This window comes from Rana temporaria, chromosome 11, assembly GCF_905171775.1.
Source record: "Rana temporaria chromosome 11, aRanTem1.1, whole genome shotgun sequence".
Classification (NCBI taxonomy): Eukaryota; Metazoa; Chordata; class Amphibia; order Anura; family Ranidae; genus Rana; species Rana temporaria.
In genome coordinates this window covers 112,416,326-112,435,979 of record NC_053499.1, presented here as the reverse complement: position 1 = coordinate 112,435,979, position 19,654 = coordinate 112,416,326, and the positions used below count along the sequence as shown (strand labels likewise).

Genomic DNA, 19,654 nt, shown 5'->3' with positions numbered 1-19,654 from the left:
GGCGATCTGCAATTGTTATCATGACTGCGATATTGCGGCGGACACCTTTGACACATTTTTGGGACCATTCACATGTACGCAGCGTTCTGTGCTATAAAAATGCATTGATTTCTGTATAAATATGACTGGCAGGGAAGGGGTTAACACTAGGGGGCGATCAAGGGGATAATGTGATTCCTATTGTGGGGGGAGGGGACTGACTGTGGGAGGTGACCGATCAGTGTCCCTAAGTCCAAGGGACACACCACCGTCTCCTCTTCCTGACATGACGTGGATCTGTGTGTTTACACACACAGATCCGTGGTCATGCTCAGTTATTGGGCAATCGTGGCCGCCGGGTACGCGCATCGGTTTCCCAGTGACGCGGTGGGCGAGCACCCCCTAGTGGCTCGGGAAGGCGCAACGTCATATGACCTCCGCCCAGAACAAGAGGCTCATCGTCCTGGTGTCTTATGATGGTGGGCTAGTGGTTAAATAGTCCTGGGCATTACTAGACAAGGAAAGGAGGGCTTATAAACCCGACGAGAAAAAGGAGAACCGAGGAAAGAAGAAGGTAACAATAAGGAGAGAGTGAAAGAATAGTAGACCCGAGATCGCTCAATATACCAATATACCAGGTAGAGCCGGCCCACACTTGCTGGAGAAAGATGAGGGAAGGCATACGTCACCCATGGTTCCCAGACTTTAAGGAACTTTGCATATGTGTGTTTAAGAATACTGGACATCTGTTCATTGACCATCATGGCCATCAAGTGGTCTCTCACTCCCTGGAAAGGGACCATAGTTTTTTTTCCATGCTTGGGCGATCGTCCTTGCAGCTATGAACAGAGTAGGTTGCCAGTTTCTGCTGACGAGTGAATAAGACCGAGATGGGGCAATGTAGCAAAGCAAATTTAGGCTGGGTTTGCATAGCAGGAGAATGTGGTCGGTTCACATATCTCCGGGGCGGCTGTGGAATGCACTGCACAGAAATGTGGTGTGTCTTTGGCTCCGTTTTAGGGACGAATTTGGGCAAAGAATCGGCCCTGATTTGTTCCTGAACCAGGGAATAGGGACGCACAGCGTTCCAGTGTGAACTTAGCCTAAGTCTCTTTTCAGATGTTCAAATTAAACCGGGAATATAGCAGACCAATAGTCGCGGGTAGGTCCACCAAGTATGCAAAACATCCCCACTATGACCACGCCCTCTGAAACGGTGCTCACTAGAAGCCGGGCTGGCATGGGTAATACGTGCTACTATTGCGCTATTATTCAATGGAAACCCATTTTATACGATCTGTCTAATTTTTTATTTTTGATGTTTTATAAGAAAGCTTTGTTATTTTTATACTATATATGTTTGTGGATATGAATGCACCGAAGGGCCATCCTTGAACACCCATTTTTTTTTTTCTAAATCAATTTATTGGGTTGATGATCCTTCAGTACTAAGATGTAACAGTCCGCATCAATTAAATGCAGTGTCCCCTTTACACACAACCCTTGCTCTTCTTTTTTTTTTTTCCTATACAGTATATAGAAAACCATGAACAATTAAAAGTGGTGGTTAAATACCAGCAAAAGAAAGCTTCATCCGTCTCAAAAAATGTATCTAAAATTAATTTGGGTTCAGTGCTGCATGAGTATTTTTCATTCAAAGTGTGACAGCACTGAAAATGGCCTGGACTGGAAGGAGGGGAAATGGCCAAGTCTAGAAGTGGTTAATGAATTTCTCCAAATATGGGTTGCATGCGTCCTAAAATAGCATTGGGAGATAGTCGGGTGTTTGGAACAGATATTTAACATTTTAGTTCAATTTATATTTGTTCCCTCTACTCTCTGTGAGGATAGCAAGAGAAGATTAAAGTATCAATGGATCTAAATGTTTGGTATTGGAGAGGATGCATAGCAATTTTGGTAAAAAAAAAGTTGATTTTAAAGCATTTTTTTTTCAACACCGTAAAGGAAATCTCCTATTTCATCTTTTCAGTTTTAAATGCCTGAACTGGCATAAAGTTATATAGGGCTCAAGGGCCATTGTGAACAGGAGAGGGCAACGAGGGATATCCCTGTCTGGTACACCTTGAAATATGTTGTGAACTGGTTCCATTAATCCTGTTCCTAGCTGTGGGTTCCCTTTCATAATAATCTTACACATGATATTAATCAGCCCTCAATTTTCCGCTCGCATTTTGCGAGTGGAAAATGAGGGCTTGTGAGCTGTGAGCTGGGCTGTCAGAGTGGGGACGCGAGCACCGCCTGGGGGGGGGGGGGGGCGCGGGGTTGATGTATTCACAGCGATCGCCACGGTGGAAGAGAGCATTGAGGAAGAGGAGGTCTACTGGATGACTGAGCGGTAAAGCACGCCGTTACAGCTAACATTGAAATTGTCTCCACTGTGCTCGCATTCACACGCAGCCCCGCCTCCTCCTAACCCCAACCCCTGTGATAAACAGAAAAAGCGTGGGTCCAATGCTGGGGTGTGTTCGATCTATCACAGGTGCCGGGTCAGGAGCAAACGGCGCTGTGTAAGATGGTGAGCAGTGCGGAAGCAGTTTCAATGTAAGCTGCTATACCTCTGTGATCCTGTGGCTCTCGTTTTCCTCCAGTCATGATCCAGCCACCCTCTCTCTTCCTCCGCCCTGGCAAGGCTGCAACGTTGGGCACGGTGAGGCTGCAACGATGGGCACAGGTGACGCTGTGCTAAGGGGAACTGATAAAGTTGTTAATTTTTGTAACTTCTGCATAAATCATTTAAGTGTAATTTCATGAGATAATTTGAGGGTGTGATTGGGGGCAAGGGTTGAGCGGGGCAGCTGGTGGCGCGTAACCCTTGAGGCCTGGCTAGTAGCTCAGGACTTAAAATTTTGAGCCCTGATATAAATGCATGTCCAAAATCATTTTTGGTTACTATTTGAAAAGGGTAAGGCAGTTCAATCAAATGCTTTTTCCATATCTAGGGAAACCACGACTCTGGTCCCAAGATGGTCATGGTGCATTTGTACAGCGGGTGGTCAAATAACCACCTAATTTTAAATTGAGTGCCTCTGCCTGATGTAAAGCCTTTTTGATCTGGACAAATGCATTGATAATGGATTGTAGCTTTTTGGCCAATACCTTCACCAATATTTTAACGTCCATATTTATTAGGGATTCACAGGATTCTCAGTCTAACCAGATGTTTGCCTGGTTGTTATACTGTAAGCGCTTCTCACATAGAGATTTGTAGGGAACCCTCCCTAGCACAGTTGTATATTCATAATTGAGGAGTAAGGAACTCCCTATTTGTCTAATGCCGCTCAATTAGATACCCCTAAAGTTCTGGTGTTTTGTGAGAGAAAAGGGATGCAAGCACCTGTGTCTTTCTGTTTTTGCACGGCTTCTCCTAATTTTCTGCTAGAGCATGCACTATGTCACAAGGGAGAGCAAGGTTTTTAGCTTGTAGACGGGAGGAGGCTTGGCTTGCTGCCTTTTTATGTTTTGAGGCTGTGTTAGGGGTAGTCTGTGATCTGGTGACCTGCTCAGTTAAAAAGAAATGCATGATTTTAAAGGGGATACAGCAGCTAAATTTAACACATGCCTTGTCTGCTGCTTTAATGGTTAACATTTTCAGATTTAATAACCTTTTTTACCACCTGACAGGATGACACGCTAACATTAAAGCAAATTTTACCAGGAAAACGCACCTTTTGGCATTTGTATGTGTGAATGTCTTCAGGGTCTTTTGTTTGTCCCAGTACAGGATTGTGTGTTCTAGGCATGGGCAAGCCCTTGACTTCGTACATGCTCACTTTAAAACAGTCAAACACGTTGATTTAAGTTTAAAAAAAAAGTTATTCCCCATTCACACTGGTGCGACTTGTCATGCGATTTGATAGTTCCAAAGTGCACTGCAAGTTGCACCCTATTTTTGGCAATGGAATTTGGTTTTGGGTCCAAATTTGTGCCTGCACTTTTTGAGATTTCAGATGCGACTTGCATAGATATCTGTGTATGTTGTCACACAGATGTCAGGCAAGTCGCACCTGAAATCGCACTGACTTGCTTTGAAATCATGCTACTTCAAGTCTAGTAGCATGATTTCAAAGTCGCATTCAGTGTGAATAGATGTTTTTTCTGTCCCAGCATGCTGGGAATACGAACTGTCTCATATAACCGCACTCAACCACATTGTCAAACTATCAAATGGCTGGTGTCATAACTGACCACATGTCAGTTGCAAATCAATTAGACGCCAAGATGGCAGTTTCCATTGACTGAAAAGGATAGGAGGGTTTTAGTTCCCCTTTAATTGCCATCCCTTCCAGTGCCAAAGCCTGTGACGTGCAAGTTTTGGGGTTTGATAATTTTATTGTTGGTAGTAGGATTATAGCCAACATCTATATAATCTGAGGTACTATAAACAGCCTGCACCTAGAATCCCCGGTGCTTTCCAGGAATGACTGATTAAAATACATGCACATACACTACCTGGTATCACAAGGTACCTGCAGTTTATTGATTTGGCTGTTTTAGGTGGCCTTTAAAGTTTAAAAATGTATCGTCTTTTTTTCCTAACAACAATTTTGTTACTTTGTTGTATTTGTAGAAGAGGCACTGGATTCTGATGAAGGGGATGATGCCACAGGTGTACTTATAAAGCTATTTTGTGTCCACACAAAGTAAGTATCTAGGGCATGTTAATCAAATTTATATATTTTGTTGTATGATGTATTGAGCTCCAACATATCACTATTTTTTTTTTTAGGGCTTTGCAAGATGTACAGATCAGGTTTAAACCACAGCAGAACCCTGCTCTACTTGTAAAAGGCGCAAATGAGGATTTTGGTATGTACCCATGTGTGCTTATGTAAACCTGTATGTGCGCATTATGTGTAATTTTATATGTAAGCATGAACTGTGGCTGTAATGTTTAAAATGACTTAGTCCTGATTATTATTCCCTTTTGGGTACTGACTATCGCTTTTGAATGGTAGTAAGGGCTGAATGGGGGGGGGGGCGGCATGGCTGACCTGACAGTGTGTCAACAGGTGTTCAGAGAGGGAGAGGAGCGGTAGGAGAGTGAGACCATTATAAAGCATGTAGGAGAACATATGCGCTCTCCCTCTCATCTCCTGGTGCCTACACACAGCACCAGTGATTTGTTTTGAGGAGCTCTGGAGAGGCAAAGGGGTGTGGGAGCCTACAGCTAAGATGCATGTGTGCCCCCTCCCCACCTGTGTCAGCTCTGCATGCTGGCATTGCAAGATCCTGTGCGAGCAGGACCTGGTGAAGGAATATGGCTGGGAGACAGCAGATCCCCTGGGCTGAACGGGAGCTTTGTGAGCAAGTCCATACACAACACACACGCACACAATCTTGATCTGCAGCAGCCAACAGTGATCAGAGCAGCTGAAAGATCTCTTCTGTTACTACAACTGCACTGCCTAAGAGGGCTCCCCCTGTGCTGCTAAAGTCATGCTGGTAGAGGGGCACACTGATGTAAGAGGGAGGGGGCACACGGATGGGAGCTGGACAATTGGGGGGGGGGGGGCTATGCTGATGTGAGGGGTGCACCGATGTAGGGGGGACGCTCTAATGCAAGAAGAAAGGCACTATTGTAAGTGGGGACACTGATGTAAAGGCTGTGATCGTAAGGGGGGTATCTGAAGTAAGAGGGGACACTGATGTAAGGAGGATGGGTGCTCTGATGTAAATGGGGGACTCTGGTGCAAGGAAGGTAGGAGGAAGCACTGATGTAAAAGGGAATTGAAATAAGATGCAACATTGATATAAAGGGGAAAATTGATGAGGAGGTGGGGTTCTGAAGTAAGAGGGGACACTGAATTAAAGGGGACACTGATGTAAGGGAGGCATTGATGTAATGGTAAAAATTATAAAAAGATTGAAATTAAATAATAAAAACTACCAACACTGTCCTCTTTCGGGGGGCGGACTGAGTCTTTGCCCCGGCTGACCGAATGTCTAGCTTCGCCACTGGTTCAAGTACTGCTAAGTGCTGCAGACAAGTAATTAAAAAGTTTAAAACTAGAAATTAGCTGTGTGTATGAGGGGGGGTTACTCACTATAAATGTAAAGGGAAAAGATGTCTTCACCTTTGCCAGATGTTAAAGGAAACCAAATTAGAAACTTCAAAAGTCAAACTTGTCTGCATATTATTCTGTGTAACGTGTCCAGATCCACCACACTAGAGAATTTATGTTGCATATCCTGAACAGGCAGATAAGCACAGCCATTGATTGATTGCTCCTTTTCATTCTGGGCTCTACTATGTTCCCATCAAGCGAAAAAAAATCCTCTAACTCCAATGTTTAGGACAAGTAAAGTATATTTTAACCACTTAAGGACCGCCTCATGTACTTATACGTCAGCAGAATGGCACAGGCAGGCACATGTACGTATATATACGTGCCCTGCTTGACGTGGGTCGGGGGTCCGATCGGGACCCCCCCGTACATGCGGCGGTCCCCGTGGCTTCAGGAGCGATCCGGGACGACGGCGCAGCTATTCGTTTATAGCCGCTCCGTCGCGATCGCTCCCCGGAGCTGAAGAATGGGGAGAGCGTGTGTAAACACGGCTTCCCCGTGCTTCACTGTGGCGGCGCATCGATCGCGTCATTCCCTTTATAGGGAAGACACGATCGATGACGTCATTCCTACAGCCACACCCCCCTACACTAGTAAACACACACAAAGTAAACCCTAACTCCTACAGCGCCCCCTGTGGTTAACTCCCAAACTGCAACTGTCATTTTCACAATAAAGAATGCAATTTAAATGCATTTTTTGCTGTGAAAATGACAATTGTCCCAAAAATGTGTCAAAATTGTCCGAAGTGTCCGCCATAATGTCGCAGTCACGAAAAAAATCGCTGATCGCCGCCATTAGTAGTAAAAAAATAAAATAAATACAAATGCAAAAAAAACTATCCCCTATTTTGTAAACACTATAAATTTTGCGCAAATCAACCGATAAACGATTATTGCGATTTTTTTTTTTACCAAAAATAGGTAGAAGAATACGTATCGGCCTAAACTGAGGAAAAAAAAAATGTTATATATGTTTTTGGGGGATATTTATTATAGCAAAAAGTAAAAAATATAGAATTTTTTTCAAAATTGTCGCTCTATTTTTGTTTATAGCGCAAAAAATAAAAACCGCAGAGGTGATCAAATACCACCAAAAGAAAGCTCTATTTGTGGGGGGAAAAAAAGATGCCAATTTTGTTTGGGAGCCACGTCGCACGACCGCGCAATTGTCTGTTAAAGCGACGCAGTCCCGAACTGTAAAAACCCCTTGGGTCTTTAGGCAGCATTTTGGTCCGGGGCTTAAGTGGTTAAAACATTGTTGCCTAATTACATACAAAAGAGAAAGGAAAAAAAAATGGCTGTTTTCCTTTTTGTTTGTTAATTTTAAGTGGCCCTCATATAAAACTATTAAAAGTGTTCAAAAGTTTTACAATCTGTCATTAAGGGAATTGGTTTATTTTGATTTCTTATAATGTTTCCTTTTGTATGGGTCTGAATAGACATTTTTATGTATTACTTTAGAGTGACAAAAGAGATATTTTGTCACATACTGTGACATTCCCAGTAGTTGGCCACAATGCGCTATACAGTTCCAGGGCAGTGGTCCATTCCTTTGGCACCCAGACCCTAAAGACCCCTTTGGGGGGTTTGCTCACTGCGACAAGTCATGTTTGGTCCTTTTCAGGAACCTGAAGGGTGGATAAAGTAAGGCAGGGGTTTTCTGTATTTCTAACCGGGTCCTCCCTTCCCCACCATCTCGCAGGGTTTTCCCATGCAGTGTTGCTGCTTGTGTGGTGACGTAGTTTCACTGTGTCTTCTGGCTTATGAGCAATTTGCCCAACATTTCTGCCAAGAGACTGCATGAAGCATATCTGTTGGTCTCCCAGCTTCCTTCTGTTCCAGAAACACAGCCACGGTACAGTGGTTAGTGCCTGGGTCATTGCAGCTTTTCTCCCAGACATATCCTAATGCCTTCTTGTTCTCATTGCGAATACCCTTCAGGGACTCCCCATAGGTGCACAACATCGATCCTTTATTCACAAGTTGCTTTATTTTTGATTGTAGTCAACCACTGATGTGGGTAACCTCATTCACAGAAGTGCCATGTTGACTCTCTTGCTTCCTCATTAAATTCCTTAAATTCTCAACAGTTCCTCTCTATCTGGAGGAACTGAACTTGGGAATTAGATTTGGTGGTTGCTGTTGGGTAGTGACTGGCAGCTTGGAGGAATGGGTTACATGCTGTAGGTTCACAAAAAGTATTTCTTTATCTGTCCTTCCTGGGTGTTGACTTAAAAATCCAAGCATGTAATTGGTCTGTGTTAGGTGGATAATGCTATCATCCCTGTTTTAATATCGACATTAAACTCATTCAGTTGATCACATGATCCATTCCGCACCACCATCACATCATTAATATACCAAGCCCATAGTTTCACATGTTCCCCAAACCTCTTTTTAACCACTTGCCTACTGGGCACTTTTACCCTCTTCCTGCCCAGGCTAATTTTCAGCTTTCAGCACTGTGGCAGTTTGAATGTCAATTAGCATGGTGATGCTACAGTGTACCCATATGACATTTTTATCATTTGTTTCACACAAAGCCTTCTTTTGGTAGTATTTAATCACCACTGGGTTTTTTATTTTTTGCTAAACATATTAACCACTTCCCGCCCGGTCTATAGCAGAATGACGGCCGGACAGTGGTTCAATTATCCTGACTGGGCGGCATATGACGTCCAGCAGGATCACAGCCGCTGCACGCCCGTGGGGGTGCACATCGGCGATCGGTGGTGCGTAGCGTCAGTCTAACACACCGCTACACCAATCTTGGTAAATAGCCTCTGACTGGCTCTTTACCACTTGATCAGCCATGTCCAATCATGGTGAATCTCGATGTAAACACGTCTAACAGACGCGAGTAGAGAAGAGCCGATCGGCTGCTCTTCTGATGGGGTCTGTGCCGATTGTTTATCAGCGCAGACCCCCCTCGCATGCCTCTCCAGGACCACCAGGATGCCACAATGGACCACCAGGTATGCCACCCTAGACCACCAGGGAAATGCCAATCAGTGCCCAGGCAGCTGCCAAATAGTGCCCATCCCCAATGCGTGCCAGTGCCATCAGTGCTGGATATCAGTCCCGCCTATCAGTGCCCATCCGTGAAGGAGAAAACTTGCTTACAAAATTTTATAACAAACAAAAAGAAAAACGCATTTTATTTTCTTTGTCCATGGATGGACACAGCTTCCTTAAATCTTGACAGAGTGGGTTATATTCAGTCTATTAGGAGAGGACTAGGCAGACATGTTGGATATTTAAATACATGTAACTTTAACAGCGTTAAACAGCTCCGCCGGTCATAACCCCTCACCCTGCAGCCAGCAGCTCAGTTCGTCTAAAAGCAGTACAAAACTTAAAAAGGAGGGGTGGGTGCTGTGTCCATCCATGGACGACCGAGAAAAGGATTTTACGGTGAGTACAAAAAATACTATTTTGTCTTTTTATTTTTTACCATGGACGGACACAGCTTCCTTAAATCTTGACAAAGTGGGACTTCCCCAAGCAGTGTCAGAAAAACGAGGGGTGGGAACAGCAATCAAAAAACTAACTTCACCCCAAACGGAGCTCCTCAACGGAGGAGTTGCAACCCCGTGGATGGACACAGCTTCCTTAAATCTTGACAAAGTGGGTTATATTCAGTCTATTAGGAGAGGACTAGGCAGACATGTTAGATATTTAACCACTTGAGATCCGCGCTATGGTCGAAAGACGTCCACAGCGTGGCTCTCAAGTGCCGGGTGGACGTCCTGTTGTTGTTGTTCTTCCCTGTGCGCGCCACTGGGGGCGCGCAGCGGGGAAACGACGTGCCCGGCGCGTCGCTCGGGACCCGATGCGAGTGCCTGGCGGCCGCGATGTCCGCCAGACACTCGCGATCGTCGGTAACACAGCAGGACGTGGAGCTCTGTGTGTAAACACAGAGCTCCACGTGCTGTGAGGGAGAGAGGAGACCGATACATAGGGACGCAGCATCGGTCACCCAGTCAGTCCCCTCCCCCCACACAGTAAGAACACAATGAGGGAATACATTTAACCCCTTCCTCACCCCCTAGTAGTGTTAACCCCTTCACGGCCAGTCACATTTATACAGTAATTAGTGCATTTTTATAATTTTGTAAAAAAAAAAAAATGATGGCTGTATAAATGTGAATGGTCCCAAAATTGTGTCAAAAGTGTTCGATACGTCCGCCGCAATATCGCTGCCCTGACAAAAAAATCGCAAATCGCCGCCATTACAAGTAAAAAAAAAAAAAAAAAATACATCTATCCCCCATTTTGTAGGCACTATAACTTTTGCGCAAACCAGTCGCTTATTGCGATTTTTTTTTTTTTTTTTTACAAAAATACGTCAAAATACGTATCGGCCTTAACTGAGAAAAAAAATAGTTACAAAAAAAAAAAATGGGATATTTATTATAGCAACAAGTAAAAAAAAAATATATATATATATATATATATATATATATATTTTTTTTAAATTGTCGCTCTTTTTTTGTTTATAGCGCAAAAAAAAAAACCCGCAGAGGTGATCAAATACCACCAAAATAAGCTCTATTTGTGGGGAAAAAAGGACGTCAATTTTGTTTGGGAGCCACGTCGCATGACCACGCAATTGTCAGTTAAAGCGACGCAGTGCCGGAAGCTGAAATTTCGCCTGGGCACGAAGGGAGTTTATGTGCCCAGTAAGCAAGTGGTTAAATACATGTAACTTTAACAGAGTTGAACAGCCCCGCTCAGGGGGCGGTCCCTTCGGTCATAACCCCTCACCCTGCAGCCAGCAGCTCCGTTTTTTTTCTGCCTAGTAGAGGAGTAGGACCTGGCTCCCTTTGGGCCCAGGGTCCTGAAGAAATTTGTATTTAATTTTATGATTTTAATTTTGAGAAATCTATCAACTGCCGGCTGGGTGACAGGCTGGATATTATAGATTTTTGTAGTCCCCCCAGTCCAGGCCATCGTGCGTGAGCAGACCTTAGCTATGCGCTGGGTCGGCCACGACATACCCCATGGCTTCAGGGGTGGCCGGTGAGCTATATGCTCCGGGTTCACATTTGACTGGGCTGCTTGCTGTCTCAGTCACGGTGGACCGTGCCGACAGCTACTCTTTACTGCTCGGTTGTAGGTCTGTCAGGAACACACCAGCTGGTCCGCGCAGGGACGGGTAAGTACGGTTCCTCCTGCCTCGGCAGGATGGAACAGCTGGGCATTCCTGGGGTGTCGATTTAGGGGGTCTCCTGTCCTCCCTTTCCTCTACCTCTGCCCCCGCCCTTCTTTCCTCCTCCTCTTGCGTGGCCTGCTGTGTCGGCCAGGGGTATACCTGAGGGGGATTCTGTATTCCGGTTTGGGAGGCGTCTGGGTCCGCTCTCCGTGGGGGGGTGGTCTGCCTCTGGGAAGTCTCCATTCGACATCTATATGGCCTTCTCGTCCACCTCCGGTGCATAGGTGCCATTTTTTGTAGTGCCAACGCCATTTTCTTGGGGCCTGTGGTTATCATTGCAATTTCCATTGGCGGTCATTTTGTTGTGGCCGCGCTGTGACGCAGGTCTTCATTGCAGGCGGCCATTTTCTCGTAGTCCACTCCCTTTTTCTCTGAGGCGCTCAGCGGCCATTTTTTTTTCTTACGGATTTGCCCTCTAGTGCTGGATAGACTTCCTGAACGGCGCAAAAGCGCTGTTCACATCACAGAACACCTCTGATACAAGGGAGAGCGAACAGCGGCGCTGAGCAGCCTCTTACTTGGGTGGTGAGTTCCCTGGGTAACCCCTCAGTCAGAGCAGCAAGGAGGGTGGACATTTTTCTATGCCATTATTTTGACTAGTCCCTATAGGCTGTCGGTGTGTGTGCCTGGAGTTAGAAGATGGAGCCTTTTCCCCAAGATATTCCAGTGGCTGCAACCGGTGCCCCGACACCTGCTGTTTCTATGGACACTTTGTCAGTGGTCCTGGTGTCATTTGTTGCCAGGGTGGAAGCTGTATGGGGGTAATAAAGCGCCCCCGCCATTTCCTGGGGAATGCTCTGATTCAGACTCGGACCTGGCTGCGGCACAGGACCCTGGTTCTGAGGTGTCAGTGGATGCGGACTTGTGGTAACGCTTATCACCGCAGTGAGGGACACTCTTAAGCTGGAGGATACAGCTGGGACATCCACTGAGATGTGTTCTTTCCTTTTTGGTCTCACAAACTGACCTGCTTTGTTAAGGTTTTTCCTTATGTATCTTTGACAAGTTCATAGATAAGGGCTGGGAATGGCCGCAGATGTCCTTTGTGGTCCTCGGCGTATGCCGGTCCGTTACCCATTTGAAGAGAGCCTTTTTGAAAAAATGGGCTTCTCCCCTGGTTGTTGACCCCCCGGTATCTAGGTTGTATAACCGCTATGCCAGCAGAGGGGACCCCTGCTTTTATGGTCCCTACTGATAGGAGGTCCGAAGCAGGGAGCCGTTTCATGTTCACCATGCTGGGGTCAGCATTGTGGCCAATAATGGCTGTGACTTTGGGGTCTCAGACCCTGACTGAATGGGCTAAAATGTTGCACCAGGCGGTGGAGGAGCATAAGCCTACCCCAAAATGCGTGACACTGGCTGACCAGTCGGTTCAGGGCCTTGTGTATTCTGTGATGCCACTCTGGTTGCAGTCCCTTTAATCTCCAGGGCCTCTGTTTTTGCAGTTGTATTACGCCATCTGATTTGGCTTAAATGCTGGTCAACGGACCAAGCTTCTAAAAAAATAAATCCCTGGCAGATTTGCCTTTCAAAGGTGCCTCGCTCAATGTCATTATTAAGAATGTCAATAGGGGTAAGAGTACACTTCTCCATTAACAATTAGGAGCCGCGCCGTAAGCCGGGGCCCTCCTTTTTCCCCGCATTTAAAAACTGTATTTTCTCCCATCACCTTCCAGGACGGCACACCTGAGAGATGAGGGCTCCTCCCTGCAGGAAACACAATCAATTGACAGCTTGTTATAAGTCCCCACCCTTCCCCTTGCTCCCCAGTATTGATTGTGTTTCTCCTGAACACAGCAACATGTTTGTTTTGTTTTTAAACCTAGAGACCGGGGAGGGTCAAAAGGTACCCCTGTTGAGGCAGGTTTTAGGGAGGCCGGGGAGGGCTGAACTAACCTGTAGGCTTGGTCCACTCACAGGTTGCTCCAGGCGGGCACCAGCGCTCTGAGCTGCGGGGAGGCGAGCCATCGCTGTGGTGCAGAAGAAACGCCGCCATTTGAATTGCTCTCTTCCTGGGGATTGCTTCCTATTAGGAACACTGCGCTCCAAGCCTCTCTCTGAGAGAAACAGGAACCGCATCACAGGAAGTGGGCGGTTCCCCGCGGCGCAATCCGGAAGTGCCTTACGGCAGCATGGAGAGCAGCGTGGGCGGTGGAAGTGGTCGGCTTGCGGATAGCCCGTCCAGAGGTACCGACAGCCAGGACCCAGTCAACCTCCTCATGGAAGAGGATGGGAAGACAAATGCGACTGCAGATCCAGGTCGGGGTCGGTGAGTACAAAACCCCCTTGGAAAGGGAGGAAAAAAGGGAGTGAGAGTTCCTGACTTTCAAGGAACAGCCAGAGCAGGATCTGGATTCCATCTCGCTTTACCCCTTTACTCTCCCCAGTACAAACCAGCAGTCTCAGGGGAGGACGGAGTAATATTATGTATGTCTCATGTCTTACAGAATCCCCCAGCGGAACCCAGGAGGCCTCAGTTCAGTCTCCTGCCGCAACAGGGCATAGTTCCTCTAAGAGATTTGGGAACTGTAAGGATAAGCTCCCTAAGTCCCACTCAAAACCCTTTTGTTATAAATGCATAAATAATTTAGCAGGGAAAGAGGCTGCTGCAATGATGAAGAGTTTTCTTGCATCCATGCAGACGGAAATGCTAGCAACGGTTAAAGCTTTTCGTGAGGCAGCTGGGCAGTCAGTACAGAATCCTGACACAGGAACTCGCCCCTAGGGGAAGGCACATCCTCTCAAAGTTTATTTTCGAGGGGACCCAGTACCTTTTTTCCACCTTCACAAATGCCCCCTCTGGATCAGGCAGAGGAAGAGGAAAGTGATGTAGTAAGTCAGGTCAGATCAAGACACAGCTCAGAGGGAGAAGCAGATGGAGATTTCCTTAGTCAGCCCCAGGAGGATATGCAACTAAGGAGACACCTCTTTGCTGTGGAAGATCTTGACCGTCTCCTCCAGGCAATTTACGCCACAGAGGAGATCCCAGAAAGTTTTTATAGGGGGCTGAACAACACCCAATCCAGGGTTTTCCCTCTCCACCAATCCCTTAAGGAGCTAGTCCTACAGGAATGGAGAGAACCTGAATGGAGAATTATAAACAAAAAACCTGGAAAAGAAGGTATCCCTTTCACCAGGAGGATGAGGAGATCTTTTTTAAGCTCCCTAGACTTGATGCGGCTTTGTCGCAAGTCACCAAGTTGTCTGATCTCTCCTTTGAGGACGCGGGTAATATCAAAGACTTGATGGACCGCAGAGTAGAATCCCTCCTTAGAAAGGCTTGGGAAGCTAATACAGCAGCCATGAGTCCAGCCTTGGCAGCAGCCTGTGTAGCCAGGAACACTGATATATGGGTGGAAACGCTTACCGGGCACATGTCCCAGAATACCGATTAAGAGGAGGTGATTGAGTCCCTAACAGTAATAGGGAAGGCGGTTGCCTACTTGGCGGATGCAGCAATTGAATCAGCTAAAACGGCAGCCTTAATCAATTCAGCAAGAAGGGCTGTTTGGATTAAGGCCTGGGAGGGAGATGTAATATCTAAAGGTAAACTCTTGGGCATTCCCTTTTCAGGGTTCACTATTGTTTGGCAAGGGCCTGGATGATGTCCTATCTAAGTCATCAGAGAAGGGCAAAAAATTTCCAGTTAAACCAAAAAAAAGAGGGTTTCAGGAAAACTTTTCGAGGGTCCCCCGGGGCAAGCTAAGCAGAGAACCAAAAAAGAACCCAACAAACGTTGGAGCTTCGGTAAGGGGAATGAGAACAACTTACTTTTCCCCTCTCCCAAGACCGGCGACAAACAATCCAAGTGACGCCAAGGTCAGAGTGGGGGGTCGGCTGTCCCAATTTTTACCTCAATGGGAAAAGATTTCGAACAGTTCCTACATTTGCCAAATTATACGAGAAGGTTATCGTCTAGAATTCTTGGCAACACCCCCCTCTATGATCACTCTTACACATCCCCCCCAGGGATGCCCTGAAAAGGTCTGCCCTCCTGGAAGGTATCCAGGAATTGGCCGAACAACAAGTAGTAGTACCAGTACCGAAAGCTCAACAGTACCAGGGATTCTATTCCCACGTATTTGTAGTCCGCAAGCCATCGGGAAAATACCGTCTAATAGTAAATCTAAGAAACCTGAACAAGTTTCTGGAATACAAAAGATTTACTATGGAAAGTATCTACTCTGTAAGAAAGAACCTCATGAAGGAAGCCTTCATGGCGACTCTAGATCTCAAAGATGCCTACTTACACGTGCCAATTCACGTGGATCGCCAGGCATACCTGAGATTTGCAGTAGTGGTTGGAGGAGAAGTCCTCCACTGGCAGTTCAGAGCACTACCGTTTGGTCGAACATCCAGCTCAAGCATCTTCACAAAGATCCTAGCGGAAGCAGTGGCCTTTCTGCACCTTCAGGGTATATCCTTCATACCTTACCTGGACGATCTACTGATCTCCGGACAGTCAGCCTCCCAGGTCATGTTGGATTCCAACAAAGCAGTATCAGTCCTAAAAAGTCTGGGTTGGATAATCAATACAGAGAAATCCTCCCTCAAGCCAGAGCAGGTCAAGACTTTTCTGGGTTACATAGTGGACACCAGGCAGCAGAGGCTCTTCTTGCCAGAAGACAAGGTGGCAAAACTAGCCTCAGCGGCAGGTGATCTGATAAAAAACCCCAGGCTACCAGAAGAAATGTTCTGAGAACCCTAGGCCTTATGTCAGCAAGTATACCAGCAGTAGTCTGGGCTCAACTTCATTTCTTCTTCCTGTCCTCTTGGGACAAGAAGAAAGAGTCCCTGGATCAGGAGATACTGCTCACCCCTCAGGTCCTGTCATCCCTGGAGTGTTGGACAATTCACCAAAACCTAAAGGAGGGGCGACCATGGGCTCAGTGGAACCCGGTAAAGGTTACCACGGATGCCAGCTCTTGGGGGTGGGGTGCCCACCTAGGAAAGAAAAAAGCCCAAGGGCAATGGAACAGCTCACTAGCTCGCAGGTCATCCAATTACAGGGAGCTCAGAGCGGTGGGGGAAGCCCTAAAAGCCTTCCAGGAAGACATCAAGGGCAAAGAAGCCCAAGTAAGCTCCGACAACGCCACAGTCGTAGCCTACTTGGGTCACCAGGGAGGGACCAGGTCCAGTCCCCTACTAGAATTATCCAAGGAAATCCTCGACTGGGCAGAAGGAAAAGTTCTCTCCATTTCTGCCATACATATAAAGGCAATACAGAAGCAGACTTCCTCAGTCGTCGGTGGATAAGACAGGAGGAATGGGAACTGAACCAAGATGTGTTTCAAACCCTGGTACAGCACTTCGGAAATCCGGAAATAGACCTGTTTGCCAACTGGCAAAACAGAAAAGTAAAAGGGTATTTCTCGATTTCCCAAGAACTACAGTCATAAGGTCTGGATGCACTAACCCAGACCTGGCATTACAGGCTAGCATACGCCTTCCCGCCTTTGGCCCTGATTCCGCGGGTCCTTCAGAAACTCAGCCGGTCACCTGGCCAGATCCTTCCGATAGTGCCGCTGTGGCCAAGGAGAGCTTGGTTTGCAAGTCTAAAGTCCATGGCAGTAGCGGAACCACTAAAACTCCCGAACAGGGCAGATCTCCTGAGGCAGGGGCCAGTACTTCACCCAAAGCCGGAATTCTTTCAGCTGGCGGCCTGGTTAGTGAGCGCCAGATCCTGAAACATAAAGGCTGCTCAGAGAAGGTGATAAGTACCCTCCTTTTGAAAAGAAACCCAGTGACTAGGAAGATTTATTCAAAAATTTGGAAGACTTTCTATTCCTGGGGTAAAGAAAGACAGGTGACTTTAACTTCTATCCCGGTTATCCTGGACTTCCTCCAGGACGGAGTAGACTTGGGGTTAAAAGTCAGTACCCTCCGGGTCCAGATAGCGGCCCTCTCAGTCTATCTCGATCGAAGATTGGCAAAAGAGGACCTTATTAAGCGTTTTTTGTTAGCAAGAGAAAGGGTTTCTCCAGTCCTTAAAGGTAGTTGTCCGCCTTGGGACTTGACTAGGGTGTTAGAGGCGTTATCTATACACCCATTCAAACCCATAGAAGAGGTTCCCCTTAAATTCCTAACTTTAAAGTTAGCATTTTTGTTAGCCATTACTTCAGCCAGGAGGGTAGGGGATTTGCAGGCGCTATCTATGAAAGAACCCTTCCTGAGGGTACAGACAGATAGAATCACTCTCAGAGCAGACCCTCTGTACCTACCAAAAGTGGCATCCTTATTTCATAGGACGCAAGACATAATATTGCCGTCCTTTTTGTTCTGAACCAAAGAACGAAAAAGAAAAGAAATGTCATTGTCTAGACATAAGAAGGTGTCTTCTCACTTATCTGGAGAGAACAAAGAGTTTTAGGAGATCCAATCACCTACTAGTTCTATATGCTGGGCCCAGGAAGGGACTGCAGGCATCAAAAGCCTCAGTCTCAAGATGGATAAGAGAAGGTATCTCCGGAGCTTATGTGGGCACCGGGGTCCCAGTCCCAACTAATATCAAGACTCATTCTACCAGATCCTTAGCAACTTCCTGGGCTGAGAAAGCAGGGGCCTCCTGGCAACAAATCCGCAGCGCGGCTACCTGGTCCAGTCATCATACATTCCTGAAGCACTATCGTGTGGAAATGTTGTCGCAGCAAGACTTGGCTTTTGGTCGAAAGGTCCTACAAGCTGTGGTCCCACCCTGAAGGTAGGCCTGTGGTTACTTGATTATCCTCTCAGGTTTGCCGTCCTGGAAGGTGATAGGAGAAAACCTATGTTAGACTTACCGATAACGGTATTTCTACGAACCTTCCAGGACGGCAGGCCTACTTCCCGCCCTATGTGGAGGGAAAGGTAAGCTAAACGCTAGGTGGTAAGTACCTATACGGAACAATGTCCCTTGTGAACCAGTTCAGGATTACTTTAATACATACTGGGGAGCAAGGGGAAGGGTGGGGACCAATGGCGGCCCGTCCATAGGGGGCGCCCGGGCGCTGCCCCCCCCCCCCCCTCCTGTAGTCACCAAAAAAAAAATGAAATTTTTTTTTTTTCAAACGGCCCCTTTAAGAAAAAATGTCATTCAATTTTTTTTTTCTTTCTAAGTTCACTTGGGCGCTGGTCACCAGTGCCCTATGGGAAGCACCACGTCAATGCAATCACGAGATTGCAGACGTGGCGCTTCATTTGCGGGCTTTTAACCCGCCTTCGGGCGCAATGCAAACCGCCGATTAGCTTCCGCCCGTATAATCACTATGGGCTCTGGGCTGGAGGATTGTTGTTTGCATCGTAGCTGTTACTTCCGGGTTTTGTGGAATAGACAAACCGGAAGTGATGTCACTTCGGCAGATCAGTTCTTTGCATGGCCCGAGCGGAGCTGAAAGCAAGGTAAGAAGACAGAGAGAGCCACACTTACCATGCTAAGATAGTTTGTCCTTGCTAGATCGACCCCACATCCCACACTGATCACCAATGACTGTCTGTGCAGTTTTCTGTACAATAGTCCTCCGGCTCCAGGCTGTCCACTCCTGATTCAGATGTATTTAGTATTTGTGCAAGGCAAGGGATGCGTGCATGTTCCTGACCTGTATAACCAACACATGCTTCCTGGGCCAACTCTCAGCAGGCTGGTGCTGTGCAATGCATTCACCTGATCTCCCCTGGAAAGGATGTAGAACTACAAATACCAGCATGTTATTGTGTATGGCTCCAAGGTGGATGGGTGTCCAGGTGTTTTCCTAGCACTGCAGGGACTTGTAGTCCCATACATGGGAGATTGCATAAACCAGAGTCCTAGCAGAAGATGAAGAACTACAAGTCCCAGCATAGGGCTCCAAGTAAATAAGTGGTCATGTGATGCTGGGACTTGTAGTCCCTTACCTAAGAAAATTGCATGAACCGGAGTCTTAGGAGGGAGAGGCTGGAGAACTACAAATCTCAGCAGGCTGGTGTGCAATGTATGATCCTGATCTCCCCAGGAGAGGGTGGAGAACTACAAGTCCCAGCAAGAAATAGTATAGGGCTCCAACTTAGATGGGTACACATGTGATGCTGGGACTTGTAGTCCCAAACATGGGATATAGCATGAACCTGCAGAACCTAGCAGAGGATGAAGAACTACAAGTCCCAGCAGGTTATAGCATATTGCTCCAAAGTGGCAGAGTTTCCATGCGATGCTGGGACTTGTAGTCCCTTGCCTAAGAGAATTGCATGAACCAGAGTCTTAGGAGGGAGAGAATGGAGAACTACAAATCTCAGCAGGCTGGTGTGCAATGCATGATCCTGATCTCTCCAGGAGAGGGTGGAGAACTACAAGTCCAGGCAGGTTATAGTATAGGGCTCCAAGGAGGATGGGTGCCCGTGCGATGCTGGGACTTGTAGTC

General features: G+C 46.8%; 1 protein-coding gene across 1 annotated transcript in view; it reads left to right on the top strand.

Moving 5' to 3' along the window:
- Nucleotides 1–19,654, top strand: part of EDC4 (enhancer of mRNA decapping 4) — a 223,359-nt gene that overhangs the window by 72,954 nt on the left and 130,751 nt on the right. Inside the window, exons 13-14 of the mRNA XM_040328833.1 lie at nt 4,568–4,640; nt 4,727–4,806. Of these exons, the coding sequence (XP_040184767.1) occupies nt 4,568–4,640; nt 4,727–4,806 (153 nt within the window). The remainder of the gene's footprint in view (nt 1–4,567; nt 4,641–4,726; nt 4,807–19,654) is intronic.